Here is a 27,157-nt window from a genome sequence, read left to right on the forward strand (position 1 = left end):
TAGTATAATGGCCAGAGGCAATGCCGAGTTTGAGGAGAGGTACTCTGGCACTGTGTCTCCTACCATTAATAGTGTGTGTTTTTATTTTTGTTGATGAGAGCAAGGGGGGGTGGGGGGAGAAACACCGATTTGCTGTTCCACTTTTTTATGTATGTGCCCTGACCAGAGATTGAACACACAACCTTGGTATATGGGGACGACACTCCAACCAATTGAGCTACTTGGACAGGGCTGCTCTCTTTCTTATCAATGGAATGTGGTAACATCTTAAATACACTGATTTTTTTTTTTTTACGGTTTAAACGAACACATACTGAAAAGTTTAAAGTGTTATATAAATGTAAGGCATTATCAGTATAAATATTGTGTGGCTGACTTAAAAACATCTTCTTCTTCTCCCTGCATTCTCTAGGCAGCACGGAGCTGACAGGCAGCACCAACCTGATCACACACTACAACCTGGAACATGCCTATAATAAATTCTGTGGGAAGAAAGTGAAGGAGAAGCTGAGTAACTTCCTGCCTGACCTACCCGGAATGATTGATCTGCCAGGTTCCCATGATAACAGCAGCCTCCGCTCCCTCATTGAGAAGCCCCCTATTCTTGGTGGCTCTTTTAATCCTATCACAGGGACCATGCTGGCTGGATTCCGCCTCCACACTGGCCCGGTGAGTCCCCTCTTGGGGAGGAAGGAGGCAAATGGGGAGGTCTGAAAGGCATGGAGGTAGTTTTTCTGTCCAAGTCTGTTCCTTCCTTATTGAGCAGAACAATGGGGAGCAGGGGCTTTGCTCCCTCCACTCACCCAGACCTTCCTTTGGTTCCTTCAGTTGCCAGAGCAATGTCGCCTGATGCATATTCAGCCTCCCAAGAAGAAGAATAAGCACAAGCACAAACAGAGCCGTACCCAGGATCCTGTCCCCCCAGGTAAGAAGCAGGTCTATTCAAAGCCAGAAAACCTGATGTTCTGAATCTGGTTCACCCATCCTCAGTAAAAAAAAAAAAAAAAAAAGCAAGAAAGTTCCTTACAGAGTCTTGAACTCCCAAATTCTCCTGAAAAAAGAAGTTGATATTCTGGGGTCTCCTGGGCAAGTAGGACCTTGGGACCCTCAGGGACCTTAGCAGTGCCTCCATATTCTCTCTGGCCATTTGAACAAAAGCAGTTGCCCTTGACTAGGGGTTTTCCTATAATCTGCAGAGTTCTAGCAGGAGGGGATTTTGAGCTCTACATTTGATAGGCACCTAATGTCTCCCAACAGAAACGCCATCTGATTCAGATCACAAGAAAAAGAAAAAGAAAAAAGAAGAGGATCCTGAACGGAAAAGGAAGAAGAAAGAGAAGAAGAAAAAGAAGGTAAAATAGGGGCCTGTTGCTGTAGCCCAGTGAGTTTCCCTTATGTCTCCCCTATACTAGGTAGAGTCCTTGGCTGCAGGTTGGACCCAACAAACATTGAAAACTTAGGGCAGGTTGCACTGTTTTCCCATCCACTCCTGGTCAATGCCAAGGCTACTTGCTAGTTGTTCTTGTGCTCCTGCTTTGTCTTCCCCAGAACCGACACAGTCCAGACCACCCAGGTATGGGCAGTTCTCAGGCCAGCAGCAGCAGCAGCCTCCGCTAACAGGACAACTGGACTCTGCCAGAATGACTTTTCCTGCTGTACTGAACCTGCTGTCAAAAGCTGCCTTCCTGGCTCTTGGACACTGCCTTAGGAGCATCTCCGGTGGCTGGATCAGAAGCAGTCCTACTGTGCTCATAAGAGGAATGCATTATGAGAGAGAAGGGCCATGCTTTTGTAAGGCTCAGTCCAGCTTTCTCATGGACATCTCTTCCTCTCCCAAGGAAGCTTTCTTTTCATCTCTTTTGTGCAGTTTGTCTGATTTAGGACCTTATCTGATTTGTTAGGGTTTTTCTTTAAAAAAAAAAAAATTGCATTTATCAAACTGGCTGAAGTATGACTGCCTATTAAGAGGTAAGTGCCTTTCTATGAGAGTCAGAGTTTAAGCCACAGCATGCTAAGATCTGGGGGGATTTGGGCAGGGAACCAACCAAAATGAAATTGGGGAACATGGTCCAAAAGTTAGGAAGAGTTTGTTAATACCTTTCCACAGACAAATAACACCTTGCCCATAATGTTGACAACCAAACACCTGGATGAGCTTCATACTCCATCTGAAGAGCTGATCCAGTTAGGGCTTGACTGTATTCTAGGTCAGTTTTGTTTTGAAACAGAACAGGCAACCAAAAAAGCACCTACAATCAATCACCACTGTACTTCAACAAGTTGATTCTTGGTCAAGCCCATGATTTTTTTGAAGTGAATATCTGGCAAGCAAAGGTGTAAATGCTTCTCTTATCTTTATACTAGTAGTAAGAACTTTGGAACTGCCTCATTCCTTAGTTAAGACAAAGTATTTGGCTGATGTGAAAACATTTCTAAGCTTCTAAGACAGCAACAAAAGGCAGCCTAAACTAACAAAATGTAAAGTTAAGTCCCTTTGGTCTTTGCAGGCCAAATAACTGAAAAAAATCTGAGAAAATCCAGCCTAATGTAATCAGACTTGAAGTTAAATTGGCAGAACAGTTAAAATCTATTGCTACGAGCCTCTAGATTGTAGAGGGAAAACCACTCATTCATTTAGCTCTAATTTTACAGTAGGATTTCAGAGTTCATATACTTGTTATAAACAGTGAAAATAAAGGGTTCTATTCTGTATTAAGAAACAAGTGTGGCACAAGTCAAGAGTTCTCTACGCTTCGAAATGACAGACTTTAGTAGTTGCAAATGATTTCCCATCCCCAGGAATTTTGGGGATTAAATCACTGGGGGAAAAACACCAGGACCTGTTGTCTTAAGTGGTTATTTTCACTACAGTCCTATCTAAAGATGGGTCAGGACCAGAGAAACTTCTGAGGCTTTCTTTATGACTCTCCACCAGAGACCATTCACCTGCCTTAACCAGACAAAATAACACAAGTCAGGGGGTAGCTGGTTAGATCAGGATTTCTTTTTATTCCTTGTTGGTTTAAAATGGCTAATCAGAATAAAAAATAAAATGGCCTCTATCTAGAGGCTGGGGTCTCCCCTGTTTAGAGGTTAGAACCCAGGTATCTCCTCTACCCAGCACCATACTGAGGTGGGCTGAGGGGTACCTCTCAAGGGACAATTGGAGGGGCTTAGGCCTGCCACTCCTCCTCTCTATCCCATTTTTGGCATGTGATGAAAAATATTGCTTTTTGGATTCTTCTCTCCTAGCCTTGGATTAAAAAATGTTAACTGTGTGTGAAATGGGGGAAGGATTTGAGGGGCTAGTTGAAGAAGCCCACCCTAATCCTTCCATCCCAAAAAGGGGATTATCCAGTTGTTTCTGGAGCTTGGCCAAGCTCTTTTCCTGATCTCTCCTCCACCAAAAACATCATGGGGCTGTGACCCCTTTCCTGGGAAAACTAAGTGCCAATGAGCCCTGAAAACTTTACTCTCTCCTCTGACCAAGACTTCAGACTCGCCTCTCTCCAGTTCCTTTCCTGATCACTAAGCACCGACAACAGGGGGTGCTATTTTCTTAATTGGTAATGGACAAAAGAGAGAACCCTGGGGCAAAGGAAGACTTCTATTCACATCTTTCCTCTTCTCCTGCTGGTCCCAGGAATGGGAAGAGTAAGATCCCCCTCTTAAACATCCCTCCCTCATTTTCCCATCCCAGGATAGATATATAATTTCTTTGATATTTATAATATATATATGTATATATATATATATATATATGTACACACACACACACCTGGTAACGCAGAAGAGGAAAAAAATAGAATCCGTAACAATAATAAAAAAAATTATTTCTGGTTTAAAAATGATCTGGTTCTCTCCAGGGCGAGCAATTGCACAAATGTCCACTGAGTCTGGTCCAGGGGTTGAGGAAGGGAAGGTCTTAATAGGTAAAGGGGGTTGCTGCCCCAGTCTCAGGGCCCCAACTCTCCGACTCCCCAACCCCATTGCATTTTATAAAACGCTCCTCATCCTCTTGGAATCGGTGGTTTAAAAAAATGTCCATGCAGGGGAGGAGAGCCCCTTGAGGAAAGGAAGGTGGCCACCTGGGGGGCCCTTTGGTGCAGGCGCAGAGGTGTGGGGGAGGGGAGGTGCCGAAGGCTCACACCGAAATCTCATAGGTGGTGCCACCTACTCCTGACACTTTCTTGACTCCTCCCCTTGTGGGGCTACTGAGAGGTGGCTGGCCTGGGCCAGGGGAAGCTGAGCCTATACTCTTGGGCTGCCCATTGGACTTGCTGTAGGCGGTCTTGAGCTGTACTTCATCTCTGGGAAGAAAAGAAAGAGAGAGGTGTCAGGAACTGGGACACACAACACAGAAAAGGGAGACAGTTTTAAAAGTTCGGGGGGAAAAAATGATGTACTTTTCTCCATACATACTTTTTTTAGTGTGATGAATAACTTTTAATTAAATGATTTGTACTTAAATATGCTTTCTTACCTAAACATTCCCTTTTGTTTTATTGCACTGCTTGAAACAAGCCTGATTCCCTATCTCCTATTTATTTCTTCTCTCCAATAGCAGCTATCTTGTATATTTACACTCAGACAAATAAATTTTTAGGACAGGATTAAGAAAAAGTATTAAACTTCAGTCTCTTAACAGGAATGGCCCATGAAAGCAGCTGGAGTGAAAATGAAAATGAAGAGCTATCCACAAGCAGGACAAACCTGGGTCCATTTGCACTAGAACATACAAGGGCAGTCCTGATGCCTTCTACAGGGCAGGATGCTAATTATAAGTTCACTGAAGGCCAGGATGGACTAATACTTACTTGGGTGTCAGTAACGGCTGCAAGGCCACTTCTTCAGTCTCAGAGACACCAGGTTGGGCTTTTTGGCTGCTATAAGACATGGATCGGCCCAGGTATGGAGCAGTTGGGCCTGATTCAGGGGACCCCAGTCCCCGGCCCCTTAGTCCATCTGGCTTGCCAAATCGGGGCACAGCTGGGCGTCCCAATGGAGTCTTGCCCAAGGGTGACCTCTTCGAATCATCTGAGGAGGAACTAGTACGAGGGGCATGGCCTGAGCCTGGTGTCGACTGAATGCCTGAGTCCCCCAAGCCTGGTTCTTCCTCTCGACCTGGGAGTGGGGGTGACTGGCGTAGCAGCTTCTCTCGTTCCTGGAGGGAGGCCACGATATGGCGCGACAGATTGTCGTACCGGACTGGTGAGGGCTCTCGGTGTACTGGGCCAGTTGGCACCAAATGTGGGTGCCTCTCAGCTTCCCGCTGTTGAGCCAGCCGGGCTGACAGGAAGGGAGAGGTGTAGCCTAAAGGTGTGTCTGGCTCAGGCCCTGCCTGCACTGACTCAAAGTCAGGGCTGTCAGAAGGAGTGAGCAGGCTGTCATAAGATAAACTTCCATTGCGTGTCTGGTTAGCCAGGCTCTTATAGGAGGTGGAGGTTGTGCCCTCGGAACGGATGGACTGCAACTGGCCCAGCTCAAAGCCTGTGCCCTGGGCCGACTTGAGGCTGGAGGAGCGTGAACCACTGGACAGTGGATCGAAGTGAAAGCTTTTGCCAAAAGTGGGAGAGCGGAAGCTCTCTGGCTCCAGGCTGGGTTCTGACCGGTAGCTGGGATGGCGGCTGCTCTCTGCAATTGAGGTTGGCTCCTTCAAGCTGTCACCACGACTCAACTGGGGGAGAAAAAAAAGCAGGCTCTTAGTGCTGCTCCTCATGTGACAGATGCCAGGTCCCAGAGCCCAAGGAGTCCCTCAAAAATGGCCTGTTACATGCCAGCAATGTTTAGAACATTTGTATGCATTATCTTGTTTAACCCCTAAAGCAAATCTCTTGAGTTAGTACAAATAATACCACATTTTAAGATGCAGAAAATAAAACTTAAGTAACTTGCTTGTGATGGGTTTGAACTTAGGTATGACAATCAGTGCTTTTATCTATTTTGCTTCCTTGCCCCCCTTTAATGAAGTAACATCAACAAGATTCAATACCACTAACACAGTGGTCGGCAAACCGTGGATCACGAGCCACATGCGGCTCTTTGGCCCCTTGAGTGTTGCTCTTCCACAAAATACCACAGGGCACAGTGTGATTGAAACTTCATGGCTCATGCACAGAAGTCAGTTTTCGGCCTGGGCGAGTCTATTTTGAAGAAGTGGCATTAGAAATGGGGGGGAGGGGTTCAGTCGGTCGGGCAATGGGAGACACGGCGCAGGCGGGCCGCAGGATACGCAGCGCGGGGGAGGCGCGCACGATTCATGCACGAGTTGAGGGTGGGAGAGCTGGAAGGGGTCGACCTCAGCGAACATACCTCAGTCAGATTGAGGATGTTTTTAGCAAAGGCCAGCTTAGGAGTACCCTAATTAAGTTAATAACAATGTACCTACCTATATAGTTTAAGTTTAAAAAATTTGGCTCTCAAAAGAAATTTCAATCATTGTACTGTTGATGTTTGGCTCTGTTGACTAATGAGTTTGCTGACCACTGCACTAACACCAACAATTAGTAAAATGCCTTTGATTTTCTTTTCTTCCCTCTGCCTCTTCTTTCCCTTCTCCCAATCTTTTTCCCAGACCAAGTGGCATATTTACAACCCTACTGCTTAGGGAGAACCCAGTACCTTGGCGCTGGAAGAGTGAGGCATGGCGGCTGATGTGCTGCTGCTACTGTAGCCTGGCCGATACTTGTACATGGTAGGTGTGGGGGGGCTGTCCTTGCTCAACAGGCTGCTGTCTGTGGGGAAAAAAAGGCCCAGAGGAACCACTTTACAAGCTATGCTCTTAACCTAGCTAGAGTTCCTTAAGGTAGAGGAGAGAACAAGGTAGAAATAAGTATACTCAGCCAAGGGAACATGATTTTGTTGAAATCAAGACTAAAGACTCCTATTAGTTCAGATCTCAGTGAATATACCAAACAGGATGCTCTCTGTCTAAAGCTGACAGTTCCCCCACAAACATCTAATTCACTGCCAGTAGCTAAATGGTATCCCCTTTCTCCCAGCTGTTCAAAGTAGTGGCTCAAGTGCCACCTATTGGGTGTTCTCAGCTACAGCAAAAGCATTATCTCCTAGCCCTTGCCTATATCTGCGCTACAATTCAGTCACCTTCTCACTCCTGCTGCCCTTACCCTCATTAGCAGCCAGATTGAGGTGTGTTCGTAGCCCTGTATAACGGCTCAAGTCCGGCTTAGGAGGAGGTGGAGGTTCAGCATCTGCGGATTGGCTCTCTGTAATCTCCAAGCTTCCTTTAGACTGGATAAAAGAGGGAAAATCAAGGCATCAGGCAATTCACAAGTATTAAACTGGTAACAGAGGAGTGTTGGAGAGTCAATTATATATTTCTAAACGGACTGGAAGACAAGGGACAAGAGTCAGTTTGAGAATGGTACTGGATTAAAAAAAGTTTTCAAGAGTTTAATCCTGCCATTTATTTGTGGGTTGGTTTTTGTTGTTGTTAATCCTCATTTTGAGGTTATTTTTCCATTGATTTTTGTGTAGAAGAGCAGAAGGAAGAGGGAGAGAGAAACATCATTGTGAGAGAGACACATCAATTGGTTGCCTCCCCCACGTGGGATCAAACCTGCAACCCAGGTGTGTGCCCCTGACCAGGCATTGAACCCCTGACCATTTGAGCGCAGGCTGGCCTGGGCTTTGTTCATTTTTACCATTAACTACTTGAGTTCCAACCACCTGCAAGCTACTATCTTAAGTCCTATGAAGACATGGAAATGAATGGACTCAATTTATAATGTCACTAAATTACAATCTAATGGAGATAAGATATATATTTTTAAGTAATTTTAACACAAGTCAGAAAGTGATAAATACTATGAGAGATGTAAGCTAAAAGCATGTTTCCATTTCTTTAGCAGGAGTGAGAGCCTCCAAGTTACCTAATTTTGCTCCCCTAAATTCCTCACCTTAGTTCTCCTCAGCTCTCCCTGGATGCCATTGTCCATGATCTTCACAGTTATCTGCCCATCTGACACTTCTGGTCGAAGGAAGGGAGGTCTGATTACAATGGTCTTCTCTTTCTTTGGTCTCCCCAAATACCTGAGTGTTAAGAATAAAAAGGCTTTCATTCATTCATTCATTCATTCATTCCAATGTATCTACTGATTGCCTACCTTGTATAAAACATTTTTACACAATAAACAGTCCAACCAGGCCAGTGAAAAGATCAACATTGAACAGATTTGATTCCATGACTGTAATAAGACTAGGCCTTTGGGCAGATAGCTAGCTCAGGACAGTCTGGAGTAAATCTCAACTCTCAGAGGAGAGTAACCATAATACCTGATGAGTATCAACTGAACTCATGATGTCCACTAAAGGATGGCATGTCTTTCCCGTGTAGGTACTTCCCATTCTAAGAGAACCCTTCCTAATGGCAGTATCCCATTAGACGTTCTGGCACCAGAAGCAGACCAAAGGAGAGAAAAGTTATAATGAAGGGTGAACAGCAGACCAAAGGGATATAGATGTACCTGGGTGCTGGGGAACTGCAGAGTACACGGCTGACATTGTTACAGCAGCCATTGGTGAAGGGGTTCACACCTCCCCGGAATTTACCCGTAACCTAGGAGGAAAAAAGGGCCAGAGCAGTCAGACAATGGGTCCCTGACTTCCAAAGACCAAAACATAAACCAATGAAAAATTATTGTATACCCACTATCTGGGAGATACAAAAAAAAATGAGTAAAACACAATCCTGCCATCAACCAACTTCTACCTAGGATAGCTAAGAATGGCAACTCTAGAGTCAGTGTCCTCAGTTCAAATCCTAGGTCTTCCTCACCATAGCTATCTCACCCTCAACATCAGTTTCCTCATGTAAAATGGGGATAAATAGCTCTCTGAATATTGAAAACTAAGATAATATACAAAATAGCAAGCAAGGTTAATTACGCACAAAAATAACTGTCTTTAAGCAGCACTATAAGCTTCTTGAGGGCTGACGCAGATCTTTTATTAAGCTTCTCTAAGCTCGGAGCCCAAATTGTCCAGTATAAATGGGCATTCTGTAAATGCTAACTAGAGATGGCTTCTATTCTCAAGTTTGCATGAGGAAATTGGACACTACCTCATAAAACATATTTAGGGTGCGGGGCAAAAAATATAGTATTTAGGTATCCATTTGTAGAAGCACAGGCTAAACACTAATCACAAGACTAAAAGACAAGCCCTCCTCTGCAGAGGTCTCCCATCACTTCTTCCTGTACCTGTTCATTGGTTGTGCGTCCACGAGCCACCAGCACCACATGAAATCCCGTGAGGCCAGCTACAGGGATGAAGAATAAGCCAGCCACACACATCACTGCCATCCTGAAGCCAAACAGTCAAGGAGAGCAGAGCAACATGATCTCATCTTCTCCAGCCCATACTGTAGCCATCTTCCCTTGAGCCTTACTACCACAGGATTCAACCTTCCTCACTCTTCCCCCTCCCAATCCCACAACCCAAGCCTTAAAGGATACGTGACAGCCGTGCAGACCCCTGAGAGTTCCTCCACGTGGTAGAGGACATAAAGGAGGCCAAAGCCAAACACACCCATAATGTGCACTGTCAGGGAAAGGAGGAAGAGGAAGAAATAACGGTAGTTCCGGCGACCAATACAGTTGTTCACCCAGGGGCAGTGATGATCAAATTCCTAGGGGCAAAAAGAAAGAATGAGAGGCATCCTTGGACCACAGCACTAGATCATTTTTCAGTCAAGAAGACAAACAAATGGCAGAACTTAACTGTTGTTTTTATCTATGATTATGCTAATCATTTAGTTGCAAAATTAAAACAGGATCAAGCAGTTTATCTTGCTCTACCAGTCTCACAGGAAGACTTCCCAAAGGTTAATGATCAAAGACCAAAGTTGCCTCTCAAAGTTTATCCTATGTGACTAAGGAACTCTGAAATGGAAGAATGTCAGAGGCTTTGCAAAAACATCAAGATTCTTGAGAAAAGAGGCTTGAAAGGAAAATCTGATAGGCAAATGCTTATAGCTACGTAAAAACTGATTGGCGGGGGGGGGGCGGGGAGTCAAAAATAAAAAGGCCCTGGCCAGTGTGACCATCCTGGGCATGGAAAGGTTGCCAGTTCAATTCCCAGGTTAGGGCACATGCCCAGGTTGTGGGCTCCATCCCTGGTAGGGGGCATGCAGGAGGCAGCTGACCTATGTTCCACTCTCACATGGATGGTTCTGTCTCTTTCTCCCTCTCCCTTCCTCTTTCAAAAAACACAAAACCTTAAGTAAAATGAAAAGGACACAGGAAGAAAAATATAACTAAAAATTGAATGCAACAGTATGATGATGTAAACGCAAGAGATAACACAAAGCCAGGACACATAACCAGAAAGATGAGCCAAGGGAAGGAAGGCTAGAGCCATGAATCCTGGTGCTGGGAAAGCCTAGGGCACTTGGGGTCCCTCCTGTAACAGAATATTTGCACTCTACCTCTCATGTACACACTACCCACATAGTTAGCCAGGACTGTATTTCATGCACAGGATTCGATCCTTACTCTATGAGACGGAAGATCACTTGGGTTAAGCATCAAGTGACCCCACTCAGGGTTCTTACCTCCACACAATTGTCACAGACACTGCAGTGGGAACATCGAGGAGGACGGTAGAATCGGCAGGTGGCACACCATTTCATACGCACTTGGATGCCCTTGATTTCCACTGTTTTGTAAAGGGGAGCTCGGAAGTCATCTTCCTTGTCTTCATCCTCCTCAGCTGCAGAGAGGAAAGTCAATAAAAAAACAACTGTGCCAAAACTGTACCAAGCATTAGGAATGCAATGATATTTAAAATACGGCCTCTGCCTTCAAGGAATTCAAGACTAATGGGGGAGAGACTACGAATTAGTAACTAATACTGTGAGATCAGCTCTTTATACAACATTATTGGAACACAGTTGAAGAAGCAATTTATTCTGCACTGGGAAATGAAGTTCAAGAGAATATGACTCGCCCGGCTGGCATGACTCAGAACCAGAAGGTCATGGTTCAATTCCCGGTCAGGGCACATGCCCAGGTTGCGGGCTCATTCCCCAGTGTGGGGTGAGCAGAAGGCAGCCAATCAATGATTCTCTCTCATCATTGATGTTTCTCTCTCTCTCTCCCTCTCCTTTTCTCTCTGAAATCAATAAAAATATTTTTTTTTTAAAAAAGAGAATATGACTCAGAGGTGGCTGTGATATGGATACACTGATATTCCCAGTTTACATACTATAAATTTATGTAAACTAGTTATCTCTGAGCTGTGAAATTATAGGTGATACTTGTCTTGTTTATACTTTCTATATAATGAACATACACTATTAAAATGTTTATATTTAAAATTTTTTAATGCTATTTATTTTGAAATCTCTGATCCTTCCACACCATCATCTATCAGAAGTGAGTTCTTTATTTTTTTTAAGTACTATATAGTTATTTGGTTACTCTTATAACTTAACTAGAGGCCCAGTGCACGAAATTCATGCACTTGGCAGGGGCGGGGGGGGGTCCCTCAGCCTGGATTGCAAGAGTGCAAGAGGGCACAGGCAAGGCCAGGGGAACCCACTGGTGCATGATCGGGCCAGGGAGAGATGTGGGAGGTTGGCAAGCCTGGGAGGGACCACGGGAGGGCTCCAGGGCGTGTCCGACCCATCTTGCTCAGTCCTGATCGGCGGGACCCCAGCAGCAAGCTAACCTACCAATCGGAGCGTCTGCCCCCTGGTGGCCAGTGCACATCATAGCGAGCAGTTGAGCAGCCTTAGTACAGCATTAGCATATTACGCTTTGATTGGTTAAACAGACAACTGGACGACCAGACACTTAGCATATCAGCCTTTCATTATATAGGATACACAGTGTACCTATTCATACAAATGTCTTTCCTATCTTCCCCTCATTTGAAAGCAAGGACCTTTTAAAAAAAATTACCCCTAATGACCATAATGTCTTCCATATAGATCAGCGACTTTCAACCTTTTTTATCTCATGGCACACATAAACTAATTACTAAAATTCTTTGGTACACAAAAAATATACTTTTTGCTGATGTGACAAAAAAAAGGTATACATTTGATTTATTCACACCAGATGGCTACTGTTGTGTTGGTTGTCATTTTTTTCATTTGATAATCTAGAAAAGAAGTCAGTGCCCGACTAAATAGTCATGTTTTAAAAATTCTTACAGGCCCTGGCCAGTTTGGCTCAGTGGATAGAGCGTCGGCCTGCGGACTGAAAGGTCCCAGGTTTGATTCCAGTCAAGGGCATGTGCCTGGGTTGCGGGCACATCCCCAGTGGGAGGTGTGCAGGAGGCAGCTGATCGATGTTTCTCTCTCATTGATGTTTCTAACTCTCTATCCCTCTCCCTTCCTCTCTGTAAAAAATCAATAAAATATATATTTTTTTTAAAAAAATTCTTACGGCACACTGGTTGAAAATCATTGGAATACATAAATATTTGACAAAAGAACACTAAAAGCCCATTAAAATAGCCCTACTTGTCTTTAGGAACTTAAAGTTCCTTTCATTCATCTGATACTTGAAACAAGTTACAAATGAAGCACAATAACACAGCTTTTTTTAACATAATGAATTTCAGAAAAACTTCACCTCACCGAAGTTGCTATCCCAATTCCACTTGTCTCACTTTTACAAGATAACTTCACATTTGAGAGAAAAAGTAGGTGTCTTCATCAGTGTCTTTCTACTTCTTATTCTATCAATGACAGTTTTTACTCTCACCTCCTGTCTCAGAAACAGCTTACTGCTTCTGTATGCAAAACCCTTTTACCATGCTCTCTACCTTCCATCCTACTGAGTTCAGCATTTCATGGCTACAAGCTTCTGCCTAGAATGTCCTTCCCTTCCATCCTCTACTTGGTAAAGTAGTTCCTATCTACCATTAGCAGCATTTCCCAGTTTATATGGGCACATATTAGTGCACACTTTTCTATGGTCTCACAGAATCTTGTTCATGCCTCCATTACAGTTTGTATCACACTGTTTTGTTGTTGTTTTTTTAAAATATATTTTATTGATTTTTTACAGAGAGGAAGGGAGAGGGATAGAGTTAGAAACATCAATCAGCTGCCTCCTGCACACCTCCTACTGGGGATGTGCCCACAACCAAGGTACATGCCCTTGACCGGAATCGAACCTGGGACCTTTCAGTCCACAGGCCAACGCTCTATCCTCTGAGCCAAACCGGTTATGGCTGTATCACACTGTTTTAACTGCCTAATTCATCTTGGATAGTATTGTGCCTAGCAATACCGCCCAACCAGTATGTTCAAAATATATTTCTGCTGAACAGATAACTGAAAAACAAAGAGTTGATTCAAAGTGAATCACATGGGTAGAAGTTATGACATACAGTAGTACTAAAGGCCCTGACCTGCTTTTCATCATTAGACTATAAAAGTATCCCAAAACCTTGTCACTCAATGTATATGTCCAAAAATCATTATTTTTTCAAAGGTAATAAGGAGCTTCCAAAAAAGAGGAAAATCTTACCTCGAGGGAAAATCCCTGGGTCCATGAAGGTGGCCATGCTGAAGTTAGCCAGCACAAAGAGAAAAACAATCGCATTGTAGATGGGCACTGCAGGTGACACATAGCGGCTTAGTCCTGGACAGCTGCACAGATAAGAAAGAAAATGAGGGGCTGCTTCTAACACTCTGGACACCAATCATATAAAGATTCAGCCCACATACTTATATTTAAATCTTGTGTAGTTCACCTTTGCTGTCTCAAATTGTATCCTTCCCAACAAATGTGTCTAGTTTCCCAAAGAAATGCTTATTTTAGATCAAGGTACAAGACTCTGACTCTCTCCTACCATAACCCGTTGCACTAAAGGTCTGTGTTCTTCAGATTCTTTCTTCCCTGGTGGATCTTTCCAATGTTTTAGAATCTGCTCTTATCTCCTTTTTAAAAAGGCACAAGAGTTAGGGACTGAGTATGTAACTAATACCAACTACACTCCCTTCTCTGTAGCAGCCTTGAGGCTTCTGGATCCCAGCCATGCCCCAGTGACCTGTACATTGGCCCAAAGCATGAGATACCACCTGCCTCTCTGGCTCCCACTCCCTCTGGCTTTGTACCGCTCTCAACTGCCTAACATTTCTTCACTGCGTCAGATATTCCTGAGAGTTTTATTCATCTAGAAACTAGTTCTCAAGGTGAAAAAATAATAATACCCAAATATGAATGGCACAAAACTAGACTTCTTGAGGTCTATAAATGAAGCAGAAGAGTGGGGAATAAAGAAAAGATTCCAGGCCTGGCCGGTGACTTAGCTGGAATGTCATCCCATGCACCAAAAGGCTATGGGTTCGTTTCTAGGACAGGGCACATACCTAGGTTTCGGGTTCAATCCCCGGTCAGGGTGCGTACAGAGGCAACCAAAGGATGTTTCTCTTTCTCTCCCTTCCTCTCTCTCTAAAATAACGCTTTAAAAAAAATAAAAATAAAAGAGAAGATACCAGACCAAACCACCCTAAATCCTGTAGGTAAAAGAAGCTGGTTAAATATATCCACTATTTCACAGGGTCCAAATCAAGAAATATGCATAAGGTAACTTTTCTTGGATTTAAAAAAAGAAAAGAAAAGAGTGCCCCAGTCCAGGATTATACTCAGTTTCTGTCTGGATGTGAGTCTAGTAGGAATGCTGCAGGTGCTCTTCCTTTCTCTGATGATATTCTGGGAGCTGGAAGTTTCAGAACACAGATGTGCTGCTTCCTCTGTCAGTAATATCAAAGACCCTCTCTCCTGTCTCAGCTCAGGAAAAACTTCCCATTACAAGACAGTGGCTAAAGACCCTAATCTGCTTTGTGGCTGAGAACTTAATCTTTAGAATTAGAACAGCATCTGTCTTTGTCCCCTTTATCTAGACCAGTCAGAAGGAAAGGAAGAGTTCATTAAAGGAAGCAGGGGCCAAGAGAACATGACAGCATGAGTCTGAAGAATTCATCCACAGCAGTCCTGGATTCTGTTGTGATGTGTCTCTACCAAAACAAAAAGCACAGCCCTGAGCAGTGATTCAAGACAGTTCATAGGAATTGAGCTCCTTAATGAGATATAAACTAATAAGAGACAAAGATGATGGTCACAAAGCATCTAAAAGTCTTGACTACCACCATCTATTTATTCAAATTCCATTAAAATTTTTTTAAGTAAATATTATGTGCAAGGTTTTTTAAGTAGTAAATATCAATTAACTCTTAGCTTCTCCTAATCAAAATTGGAAGATAATGAAGTAATGAAGGTAGAGTTAAAGGCACTGATTTCAAGGAAAAAACAGATCTCCCATCACAGTTCTGGGTTTATTATCAGTCTCCTATGGAAGCCTCTTCCTCTGGGGTTTCTTTGGTTCAGAAAAGATGCCCCCCTATTTTGGCAGGTTTTGGGGTGAACTATAAGCAAGAAGGAAGAATCCTTACACAGCCCCACCTAAAGCCTGGGTTCCTAGCTCCTTGGGAGGAGAGAAACTGAAAACCAGTCATCCAGGTCAGAGCCCCTCCCTAGTACTTAGCTGTCACTTTAATTTCCGCCTGGGAAGAGGAGAAAGGGTGACTCACTTGACTCCTACAGCCTGGGAAGATAATTAGAAGGGAAAAAGAAATTAAATCCTTAGAACACTGAGGTACCATGATTTAAAAGTCTCATTCCTAGAATTGGCCATTATGGCTACTGTGGCGGCCTCCTGAGCTTCTGAAAATAAATAAATAAATAAGGGTATTTCTGTTCTTGAGGGAAACCAAGGTGAATGACAATGAGACATCAGCTACTTCACAGGCCCAAATGTCAGCCTTTCTGACCCCATTCTTTCTTCAGTTTCTGCATTTCCAAACAAAGAAAATCACACAATTTCTTCTGTATCTGGCCAAACTCTGGTATAATGAACCTTACCCCTACAACCTTCCTGATATCAGCCTATCCCAAAGTGTGAAAACCTAGAATCAAGTTCCAGGATCTGTTGCCAAAATAAAGCCTGTCCTAGAGTTGGCAGTTTCTAGAAATGATACAATTAAGTGCATAGGCAGTATTTGCTCCTAGATGCAAATCAGGGACCTACTGCTTCCAACCTAAACACTCTAGCTCAGAGAGCACCCTACCAAGGAGAGGCATGTGTGAGCAGTGCCTGTTCCTGCCATATCCTATTCTGTTTAGCTCAGGGAGAAGACTGCTGTTGCTACAGTATTCTGCCAGGTCCTAGGTGACCACCCCAAGTAGCCTGTCTGAATCTGTTGCCTTTGATGGAAGGAGATGAGAGCTGAGCTGAGAGGAGTTGTTGGGACTCGTCCTCAGCCTATAGCAATAATCATAGTGCTCCAAAGCACAGGGAGTGGCTGCAGCCCAAAAGGCTGGCTGACTGACTCACTGATGAAACTCCCATTCCTATACCAACCCAGAAAGAACAGGTTCTTCTGCCCACCCATTCAGCCCTCCTGTTTTCGAGCCAAATAAAATGGGGAGAGTAGGTTTCAGTACCTACACTCTTGAAAAATCTGTTTCGTAGCCATCTCTCACACTTCCTATTATAAATGGTTCAGTTCCTAGTACAAAAAAAAAAAAAAGGAGGACTCAAGAAGCTTTGATTTTAATTCTCTCCCAATCAATATTTTGCTAGGTAGCCTAAGGTAATCCACAGAAAACTCTCCAAGTTCATTACTTCAACTACATAATACAGATATGAGACTGGAGACAAAGTCTGAAAAGATCCTAGAATTCTTTTTAAACCAGACGGCTTAATACTAGGCATTCACTGGCTAAACGATACACACACACACACACACACACAAACACATTACTATTACAACCATCATCAATTATCATTCCAGCTCCACCTTCATCCTTCATTCCACTTCCCCATTCTGAGGTACTGGACATTCAAGAACACTTGAAACATAGGCACTACCCTCCCTGAAGGACAAGTCTATACATTCCATCCATGCCTAACACATAGTTTGAATGTATGACTAGTGTTCCTTGCTAATGAGGAAAGGTTGAAATGAATACCCCACTTCCTAACCCCTGGGATCAAGATTCCACAGGAATACAATTTCTTCTCTTATAGGTGGGTAAGTTCCCCTTAAAACACTTCACTTATGGTGTGTGTGTTACTCAGACTTTCAAGCAGTTCAGTGCAAGACATAGGACCTGGACACTTACTCCTGGATGAGAAAAAAACGTGGGAAGGAAAAGGAACAACCACTGCTCAATTAATGCCCTAAATCACAAGACTGCTCCCACTCAAATCAGGTGCTAGCACCTCCACAGTCATGAAGAAAAAAAAACAGAGGGAGAGTCACTCCAGTTGCCCAACTCTCTGGGGTAAAAGGGTTGGGAGGGGCCAGAGGTAGAAACTGAAAGGAAGAAAGCTCTCTATGGATGGGACACTAGAAAGACCAACACAGATTTCTGCACAACCCAGACTTTTTTATCTTTCCTGCAGAGGACCACCTGCAGCAGAGATGTACCCCCATGCCCACCCTAACCAACCTTAAAAGTAAACAAAATGAGCCCTAACCGGTTTGGCTCAGTGGATAGAGCGTCAGCCTGCGGACTCAAGGGTCCCAGGTTCGATTCCAGCCAAGGGCATGTACCTTGGTTGTGGGCACATCCCCCATAGGGTGTGTGCAGGAGGCAGCTGATTGATATTTCTTTCTTCTCATCGATGTTTCTAACTCTCTATCCCTCTCCCTTCCTCTCTGTAAAAAAATCAATAAATTTTTTTTTAAAGTAAACAAAATGAGACACTGGTTGACTTTATTCACAGTTTGAGGAGACTTTAGAGGATACAATTCAGTGATTTATTTCAAAGACCACTGCCAGGAGCCCTAAAAAGGTTTCAAGGCTCCTCAGGAAGACAAAGAGTATGCACCAAGTGGCTGGGCCTCTATGCACCTGCCTCAGCTGAACCAGACAGCTCTACCCTTATGTTTTATGTACTGGGGTTCCAAATAAGATCTCATTTGAAAAAGGTCATGGTGTTTAAATAACTACTCTAGGCCAACTTCCTCATTATACAGAGGAAGAAACAGGTCCACAAAGTTTAACAGGCTTTACCAAAATCTGTCTCCTGACCCCCCAAAAGTGTGCATTCCTTTTACCTAGCACTGACCCCTGCCAATCACAAAAGGAGGCTTAGTAAAGACAAAAAGGATACAGGCACATTATCTTAAATGCAGAGTCTAATGCCTAATTAGAAGGGGAGGGTTACTTTAGCAGACACTCTCCTTCCCAAGCACGAAAAAGAGGAAAGAATTAAGACATGATCCCCAATAACTTACCTGCTTAGTTTTAGTACTGAAAAAAATCAGTGAATGAGGGGGATTAGGCTTCTAGGAGGAAGACCTGAACTGTTCTATTCAAGCTTCTCTGCGGCAGAAGATCACCATTTTTTGATGATCAAGCCCAACTGATAATATCTGCTCATAGCTTTCCCTACTTGGCAGGTAAATTACATCTAATTGGTTGAAGCCTATATGCTTCCACTAATTATGTCTGCCAGCTGAAAGGGACTTTTTCTCCTACTCCCAGTCCTCTAGGTCCCAAAGTAATTCTCACCTGGGGCTTGTACAAATGGTTGAAAAGATAGTTGTAGCCTAGGGAAGAGAATAGAAGGATGACAGAATTGTTACAGATTTAGGGCCCCTATTTGGAGCTGGTTCAAAGAGAGCCTTCCTCTTGTCTCTCTACTTGAAACCATAAATTATTTTCTAGGTTGTATACAGTTTTAAACAGAGGGTTCCCCAAGGACTTGAACCTCAAAAGGGATAGAATATGTAGAACAGTTTTTTAGATCAGTGGCACCTCAGTCCAGATGTATGCTTGTAGAGGAACTGCTATGGTTAGATGGAGAGGAAGAGTTGAAAATTTCAGAGGTTCAGGGTGTTTATGTCTCCGCAGATGGGCGAGGAGACTCTAGCGAGGAAAAGAGAGCCCAGAAGTTGGTCCTGAGGAAAGTGCCAGGGGGAACTCTCACTAGGACTTAAGGCTTCTAATTTTGGATTAGAGGCAGTAATTCCAAAGAGAGTCAATATTGTCCTCCAAAATTCTTTTTCCTCGGGCTACGAGACCATAGAATAAGGAGGGCCCCTACTTTTCTGGCACCAGGGAATGGAAAAGTAGGTTAAATAGTTTCAACTATCAGTTGAGAAAATGTCTATGTCAGGACAACAATTTGTGGCAAAACTGGTATAACCAGCCAAGCACTTCAATGTTTCCAGATTAGCAAAGTAAGAGCAAGGATTGTGCTCAAGAACAAATGGGTTGAAAGAGAGAAACCACCTTGAAGGAAGATAGAACCTCCCCAATTAAGCAGGTCTGAGGGTGTCAAAGTGGTCTTATATATATCCCTCCTGACACAGCACCACAAGGGCTACAAGGATACCAAGATTCCATATAAATGTCTCATGGTTAAAATGTTGATTCTACCTACCCATAATAGCAGAAACAAAAATAAGGATGACACTAAAATTCCCTCCTCCTTATTGGCAGTCAATGCATGAAGAAGGGCAGGACACTGAACATGTTGAGACAAAGATTATAAAGACCAGAGATGAGCAGGGCTGCTCTAGATCCCTGAAGGATTCCACAGGTAAGTTCAGGCTGGAGAGCCGGGGGCAAGGAAACTATGACTTCTACTCATCCGAGGAAGAGGTGAGAAATAGGATGGTGCTTGTACCTTAGGTAATAGATCTTTCCCTTATCAAAAAACTAAGAGCCCTCGCCCTAACCGGTTTGGCTCAGTGGATAGAGCGTCGGCCTGTGGACTGAAGGGTCCCGGGTTCGATTCCGGTCGAGGGCACGTGCCTGGGTTTCGGGCTCAATCCCCAGGAGGCAGCCAATCAATGATTCTCTCTCATCACTGATGTTTCTCTCTCTCTCTCTCTCTCCCTTCCTCTCTGAAATCAATAAAATATATATATATATATATATTTTTAAAGAAATAACTAAATAGAAAGCATCACTATTACTTTGCTGACCCATATTTTTTAGAATTCCTTCTGGCATAAGCTTAATTTGAGAGGTTTCCCTCCCTCCTTTCTCAGATTTAATTCCTGTTCGCTATTTCTTCCCATAATAGTAATTGCCAGCAATTCCTGCTTCATTCATCCTTCAATGAGTCCAAACTGCTTTATTCTTCACCACTTCATTTTCCTCTTCCCAGCAACCTCCCATTGCTCTAAATAGCACCTCACAATTAGGTTTAAGCCTGAACTACAGCAAAGTGAACTCCCCAGAAATATCTACCATGCTCAGATTGTTCCAAGAGCTACAACTAGAACACCAACTCAATGCCTCGACAGTTTAAGGCTCAGAAGGCTGGTCCATGTTAATTATAAACAGGTAACAGCAAAGACGTTTCCCAGATGGTTGACAGTTAAAATATTGGGGGAAAGGGGAAGAATAAATCAGTCTCCTCCAATAACAAGCCAACGAACAAAGTCTGTATATCACAAGCGGGAAATCTTTTAATATCAACTGTATTTCCTAACACAACCAGGGAATGGAAGAATTGCTGCCATTCCCTTCAGCAGGAACTAATATAAAGAAAGTCTTCTAGGACTCTCCTCCTAAATAAAATTTGCGTTCACTTCCCATTGGCCTTCACTCCTTAAGTAATACTAAAAGCTAAAACTCTCTCAATGGTATATCTTCTAAATCAATTCTGAAATTCTCCAGTACTCTGTTCCCATAATCTTAAATTTAAGCTTCGAATAACCAGGGGAAAAGCCACTGCTAGCGGCTGATTGCTTAAGCTGCTTCAAGCCTCTCTGGTGGTTTCCTCCCACTTCCTTCCTAGTTCAGGATCATCTAATGATGGAGCTGGGTAGGAAAATATGAACATCTGTGATTCCAGAGGAAGGGAGGCAGGGGAAGGTAGAGGATTCAATGGAGTAAAATCTATACCATGTTTCTGGGATTCAGATTTACCTCTATCAGACATCCAACACCCAATCGCTTGGCTTTGAAAGCAAAACTCAAGAGAAAAACTAGCCCATCACCTCCCATGGAGTGCCCCCCAAATACCACTGCTGGGAGAAAACTCACGTAAAGGCAAAGAAGAGGGTCGTAGCTCCCACTAAGAAGATGGCGGCTGCTGAGACCGGAACATACTTGCTGGGTTTGAATCTCTTTCCAGACTCTGCGGGCATGTTGGAGGTCTGATGGGAGATCTGCCCTGCCGCATAGCCCAGGCCCACACAACGGCAGAACAGACAAGAAAACGGGATGAGGGCAACACCGGAGATAAGAGCACAGGACACCAGGGAAAGAGAAAAATTTAAATTATCACCCTTCCCCCTCCCAAATGAAACCAAAGGTCAAAAGATCTCAAATGAAGGAGAGCATATGGGAGGGGGAAAGGTGATTCCAAATAATGAATAACCACCTCCCCAGAACGAGGCAGGAGACTAAGAAACACAACTTGTACAATTTGAAAACTGGAGACAAACAAGAGGCTGTACACATGCAAATGGTTGCAGGTAGACAACACAGGCAGTCAGACAGATCAAGGAATAATAGCTCATGGATGGAGATAAGTCTTCAAAAGGAAAGAAGGGGCGAGTATCAGGGTAGGGCAGAACACTTCGGACAAGGAACAATTCTTCGGAAGAGATACTGTAGTACCTCCACGACTACCACACTTCCACAAAATGTGAGCTTCACCCAGAGGTGTGCCCTGTGCTTCTATTTTAATCCAAGAAGGAAACTGGGATTTTCAGCTTTAAAGAGAAACTGTTTTTACTGTAGTCCTTGTCTCTTAGGCAGTTTTCTCAATGCCACCACTCCCACACCTTGACTTCAGGGCTTGTAGTATGGCAATGGTGGTTTAATTTTCTTTTCTCTTGATGGCTAAAGCTGGGCAGCAGCTGTTACAAGACTGAGTTGTAATCCTTTTCTTTGAAGGGGGAGGGAAAACAGAAAGAGCAAGCTTGTCTGTCTTCAATCTCTTGTTGTTATTCTCAAGCCCTTTTAGGGCTCCGTTTTCTAGAGAGTTCATGCAAAACTAAAGTGAAACATAAAATCCCTGAGGCCATGTTCTTCCCAATAAGCAAAATTAAGATGGAAAAAAAAATCAATTCCACTCGATACTTTTTAAAGATTACTGTGAACGAAAGCAAAGTTCCAAAGAGGTCCCTGTTTCCAGGTTAGTGTGTCTGCTCTTTTGTCTTCAATCTTGGGCTGTCTGAATGCAGAGTTCAACTGGGTTACAGTGCCTCACCTGGAAAAAACAAAAACAAATATATTTATCAAAGGAATTCTTTCAGGGCATTTCTTACGATTATCAAGGCTCAAACCCCATAGACCACTGTTTAAAAGTGCCTTTTGAAAGAAAGATTAGTTTCCACTTCACTTACGTGTCTGATGGGCTCTTACATTTACATTCTAAATGCTGTTCATATTAGAAAGAGAAGAACATGGCTTCACCTGGCCTAAGGTCATCAAAGAACTAGTTCTTGTAAGGGGGCCATCGTACCTGACACAAATAGTAACAAATACCAAAATCTAAAAACAAACAAGGGCCAGCCGTGACGGCCAGTCCTAGACAAGAGATTTCTCTTTGGACAAGGAATATTTCTTGCTACGAAAAGAGAAAAAAATAACCTCAAAACTAGGGCAGTAAGTCTCATTTCTTTCTGTGTATGTGTGTGTTCTCGTTCGTTCGTGTTCTCTCTCTCCCTCTCTCTCTCTCTCTCTCTCTCTCTCTCTCTCTCTCTCTCTCTATTTTAGTTATAACCCTGAAGAGGTAGAAGCTGAATATTTGGTCTTCTAGAGTAACACATGAAAGGACCTGAATGAGAAATGTGCTTGCACTGAAAGGTGAGATGCCCTCTTTAGGAAACTGAGTCAACCCTAGGGGCTGGTCCTTTTTTCCCAATTCATTAGTTTTTTTTATTCCTACATTGGTCTATTAGGAAGTCAACTGAGTCCCACCTTCCTCAATATGATTAAAAGTAACAATTATTTCTGTTGATGGTAGTAGCAAAATAACACTAGCATTTTGGATTTTATAGGGTGCTTTTCATCTAGTGATCTCAAAGCACTTAACTCACATTATCGGAGACAGAGTCCCTTATCCCACCCCGTAAAATTGAAGGCTAGAGAATGCCTGAGGCTGTTCCACTGAATCACTTGAGCAGTCAAGTTCAGAGCCCAAGAGTTCACATGCCCCTTTGCCAACCCAAGCCCTTTCTGTCTCTTTCTCATCCACTATACTAGCTGCCCAGTGATGACAACTGGAATCTGCAGACCAAAAATTTTACTTGTTAGAATTTAAAAATAAAAGCTTTATCACACCCAAGTGATCTAGGATTTCCCTTAATACCAAGGCAGAGATCAAAGTATCAGAAGATTCAAATGAAATACAAATGTGCCCTGGAATTTATTACTTCCTCTCTTACCTGTGGCATGGAAGGCAAAGGAACCCTTCTTCAAAAAAGATGCATTGTCTCTCTTTAAAAAACTGTTTTAGAGGGCCAAACAGCAATATTAGAAGTGAACACCCAGATAGTACAAAAAATTGTTAACATTCTAAAAACTTCAAATCCTCTCTAGTCCCTAATTTATGATTATTTAATTCTCAGTTTCCTAAAACAATCAAATCCCAACCTTCTGAATGTAGGCCTAAGTAACTTTGTTAACAATGAAAAGCAAATTCTTGACTTGCAGACAATACCATTAAGCTTTCCCCTCAAAACCCCAAAGATTAAAGAAAAATGGGAAAATGTACTGCTTATATTTTATCTAGAGCAGGATATAATTTAGACAGCATATGGTATTCCAGATTATATTTTCTAACAGAAAAAAAAGTAACTTGGGTTAATACTGCCACAGTAATGCAGGATCATAAAAGGCCATGCAAGTTTGGGAGCATTATACTGAGAAACACCTGAGATGTTTGGGGGATATACATTACAATGGACAAGACATAACCTAAGAATTTATTGGGTATTATAAAGACATACCAAGGCTTAGCAGAAGGATGTGGGAAGTAAGGATAAGATTGCAGGGTGAGTGTGTTTCATCAGAGCCAGTAGTCTGGATCCATACTAGTATGAGGTGTACAAGCCATGTGTATGACACAGGCAGAGTAATTTATGGAATGGAATATGTATATATGAAATAAACTAGAGAATATGTGCTTGAAAGCTCTAATAAAAGTTTAATAAAAGGACCTCCTTAAAGGGTGAATGGATATGAACAGTACCAGTAAAAACACAAGTATTGTTTGTTGAAACAAAGAGATGTAACAGTACAACATAGTAAATCTGAATACAAAGTAATCAAGGTCTCATGGAATAATCCACATGGCAAGATAGCTGAAAAGTCAAGCAGAAGTTTAACATGGGCGTTATCATTATATACCAAGGTAGCAAAGTACACGGGTATATAATTCTTGTGAGCATTAGGTGGGTTTTGAAGAATGGGTGATAATGAGCATTCTGAAGAGATTTGATACAGGACAGAGGGATACTGGGATAAAAGGATAGAAATGCGGATAGAAGATCAACCTAGCCAAGAAACCATTAATCAGGAAGTGAAAAATCCAAGACAGGAAAAGGGTCTACACTACAATATAACACATATCTGATCTTATACCTTTCATAACTTTAGGTCACTTTCTTACTTCTCATGTAAGTGTTTTCATTCGGCCAAGTGGATAGAACATCTTCCACTTCCTTGTCCCATAAAGAGAGAGATTCCTATTGGTAAAATTTAGCAAATACATCCGAGCTCCGCTTGTATTAAGTACAAAGTACTAAAAGCATGAAGCACCGGCTGGTGGGAGTGAGGAAGCGGACAGACGGGAGAGAACAGGTAAGAGGATGAGGCTTGAGCCAAAATAAGTATCAGCAGAGTGGAGCGAGGGACCCGAACCGGAGGGAGGAAAAAGGGGAACAGCACGCAGTCCCCTCCCAGAAGCTGAGCGAGGAGAATCACGGTATGGGGCAGAGCTGACCGAGACGAGAGGACGGAATCCACTGGGCAGGGCCCACTGGGGCTGCGGGAGGCTGCGGAGCACAGCGGCGCAGGGCCGGGGGCGGAAGGGGCGGCGGCTGGGCACCAGGCGCCCAGGGGGACCGGGGTCCCGAGGTAGAACCGAGCGGCCGGCACTAACCCGTTCTGAGCCCGGGCGGCCGTGGATCCCCGGCCTCTGCTCGTCGTCCGTTTCCGGGGCCCACGGGTCCCGCCGCAGTTGGATGACCCGGCCCGGAGGAGCAGTGGGGCCTCAAACCACCTCCCCCTTCCAGATCCCCCTTCCCTAGAGGTCACTCTCCCCTCCCACCTCACCGGCCCCGCACTTCCGGTTCCGCAGGGGCCGGTGTCCCTGGTACTCACCCCCGGCACGGTTCCCGTCACCCCTGCCGTCGTTATCGCGACCGCCTCTCGGCAGCGCCGTCCGGCCTCTGAGAGGCAGCGCGCGGCCCCCGCACGCTCCACGCCCGCCCTGCTATGCGCGCTCCCGCACAGTGACGCTCGTCTCCGAGCCGGCGCGCGGCCGTTGCCCTCAGTGCCGGGTCTCGAACCCTCCCAGCGTTCCCATTGGCTCCCTGTCCCGGGCGCGCGCGACGTCTCGCGCCGGGCACGTTTCTCTCATTCATGCGGCTCTCGCCGCCGCGCCCGCCCCCGCTCACTCTCCCATTCACCCATAGCCCCGCCCCCACCCCTCTCCAGGCCGTGCGCGCGAACCCCGGCGACCGCAGCGACCTCGCGTTCTGATTGGCTGCAGGGGCACAGCGCCGTACGCACGCAAGACAACGAGAACGCGCGCGCAAGGCCGTCGGGTCCCGCGGACGACTGGGAAAAGGGGGTTGGCGTCCTGCGCAGGAGTCGGAAATGGGGAAGTGGCCTGAGGAGTCTCCCCTTCTCCTTGTCCTACTTCCCCTGCCTACTGTAACCAAGAAGGAATCTTCGGGAGTAAAAAGTAGTTATACGTGTGTTCTGGGAGAACTCAAAAGCCAGCAGCTGCTTTCTGGAGTTCGCCAAACCCCCTCCACGTACGTTGGTACAGTCCAGACAGGCTTCTAGGAGAACCAGTCGCCTGTAGAGGCCCCGCCGTCTTCCTGCTTTAGCACCTTCCTTCATTGGCCAAACTTTTGGCAACTAAATAGCCCTCCTCTTCCCCCCGCCCCACCTTTTTTTGTTAATGGCGAAAACTTTATTTAAAAACATCTATCAGCGGTTCTCAACCTGTGGGTCGCGACCATCGGAAAACACACATAGCATATCAGGTATTTACATTACGATTCATACCAGTAGCAAAATTATAGTGATGAAGTAGCAACGAAAATAATTTTATGGTTGGGGGTCACCACAACATGAGGAACTGTATTAAAGGGTCGCGGCATCAGGACGGTTGAGAACCACTGATTGATGAAGCAGTTCTCGGTCCAGCGGTTTCCTGGTATCAGCAGAATCCCAGGAGAACGGAATGGTCTGGGGCTGCCGGTCCCGCATGGAGGGGGCGCCGGGACTAGGAGAGCCCGCGAGGGGCGCAGCTCCAGCCAGACGCCGGGCATCAAGGGGAAGGAGGCGCGTGGAGGGCGCGCCCTTTGAGGCGGGGGCGGCCCCCCGAGTGCGGGCCTGCTCTTGACTCTGTTTAATTACCTCCGTTTCTCACTGCAACACAGGAGTGGACGCCGCATCCCTCACCTCGCTGGGAGGAAAAAGTTCCCTAGAAAACCTGCGCCACGCCTGGCCTTAATTAGCCTCACAGTGCTGTAAGGCCAAGGGTTCTCATTTAGTTCGAGGCCACTTCTCTTCTGAAAGCCCCTCTCGCTGTTACATAACACTCTTTAAAAACAAAAGTGCTCCACCAGCCACTTGCGAAGCCAAGGGTCCTCATCTATAAAGTGTGATTCTAAATCTCGCGGTCTGCCCTTGCGCTTGTGTCCAATGCTGGTGTAACCGTGGTTTTACACTTCAGCACTAGGCAGCAAGGAGAAAGGTCTACCTTCTGTTTTCTGGGATCTAGTCTAGTTCCTTATCTGACCTGGCATATACTAGATACATCAAGCTCTAGTTTATTCTTGCTAAGGGCTCCAATCCATCTTTTATTGCCACACACTTTGGAGGGTTCTCCTTTTAGTGACAGTGTGTATTAAAAAATTGTATCACCCAGTTTAGCTCAGTGGGTAGAACGTAGGCCT

General features: G+C 44.4%; 2 protein-coding genes across 7 annotated transcripts in view; one reads left to right on the forward strand and one right to left on the reverse strand.

The window, feature by feature from the left end:
- Nucleotides 1-6,676, forward strand: part of MED19 (mediator complex subunit 19) — an 8,775-nt gene extending 2,099 nt beyond the window's left edge. The window contains exons 2-5 of one of the 3 annotated variants that reach the window (XR_002830056.1): nucleotides 413-669; nucleotides 829-923; nucleotides 1,255-1,352; nucleotides 1,549-1,939. Coding sequence is in view for 2 of the 3 variants with exons in the window: in XM_006091881.3 (XP_006091943.1) it covers nucleotides 413-669; nucleotides 829-925; nucleotides 1,258-1,352; nucleotides 1,549-1,617 (518 nt within the window). In the remaining variant the exon portion in view is untranslated. Of the gene's footprint in view, nucleotides 1-412; nucleotides 670-828; nucleotides 926-1,254; nucleotides 1,353-1,548; nucleotides 1,944-6,574 lie in introns of those variants that run through there. The other 2 variants (XM_006091881.3, XM_023756574.1) reach the window with 2 other exon arrangements.
- On the reverse strand, nucleotides 2,983-25,636 carry ZDHHC5 (zinc finger DHHC-type containing 5). Of its 4 annotated transcripts, none has more exons than XM_006091884.3 (12): nucleotides 25,126-25,142; nucleotides 21,054-22,227; nucleotides 13,506-13,627; nucleotides 10,574-10,731; nucleotides 9,477-9,649; nucleotides 9,222-9,324; nucleotides 8,487-8,578; nucleotides 7,920-8,052; nucleotides 7,128-7,251; nucleotides 6,622-6,734; nucleotides 4,818-5,677; nucleotides 2,983-4,310 (listed from the first exon to the last, which is right to left on the reverse strand). In XM_006091884.3, the coding sequence occupies exons 2-12, from the start codon at nucleotides 21,155-21,157 to the stop codon at nucleotides 4,145-4,147; spliced, it is 2,148 nt and encodes a 715-aa protein (XP_006091946.1). In that variant the 5' UTR covers nucleotides 21,158-22,227; nucleotides 25,126-25,142; the 3' UTR covers nucleotides 2,983-4,144. The 4 variants fall into 4 exon arrangements, with proteins under 4 accessions (XP_006091946.1, XP_014313992.1, XP_023612338.1 ...); XM_014458506.2 differs by lacking the exon at nucleotides 25,126-25,142 and adding an exon at nucleotides 18,810-18,838 and having other exon boundaries at nucleotides 21,054-21,290; XM_006091883.2 differs by lacking the exon at nucleotides 25,126-25,142 and adding an exon at nucleotides 25,347-25,636 and having other exon boundaries at nucleotides 2,990-4,310.
- Between the last annotated feature and the right edge of the window lie 1,521 nt (nucleotides 25,637-27,157).

This window comes from Myotis lucifugus, unplaced genomic scaffold (genome assembly GCF_000147115.1).
Source record: "Myotis lucifugus unplaced genomic scaffold, Myoluc2.0 scaffold_97, whole genome shotgun sequence".
NCBI classification, from domain to species: domain Eukaryota; kingdom Metazoa; phylum Chordata; class Mammalia; order Chiroptera; family Vespertilionidae; genus Myotis; species Myotis lucifugus.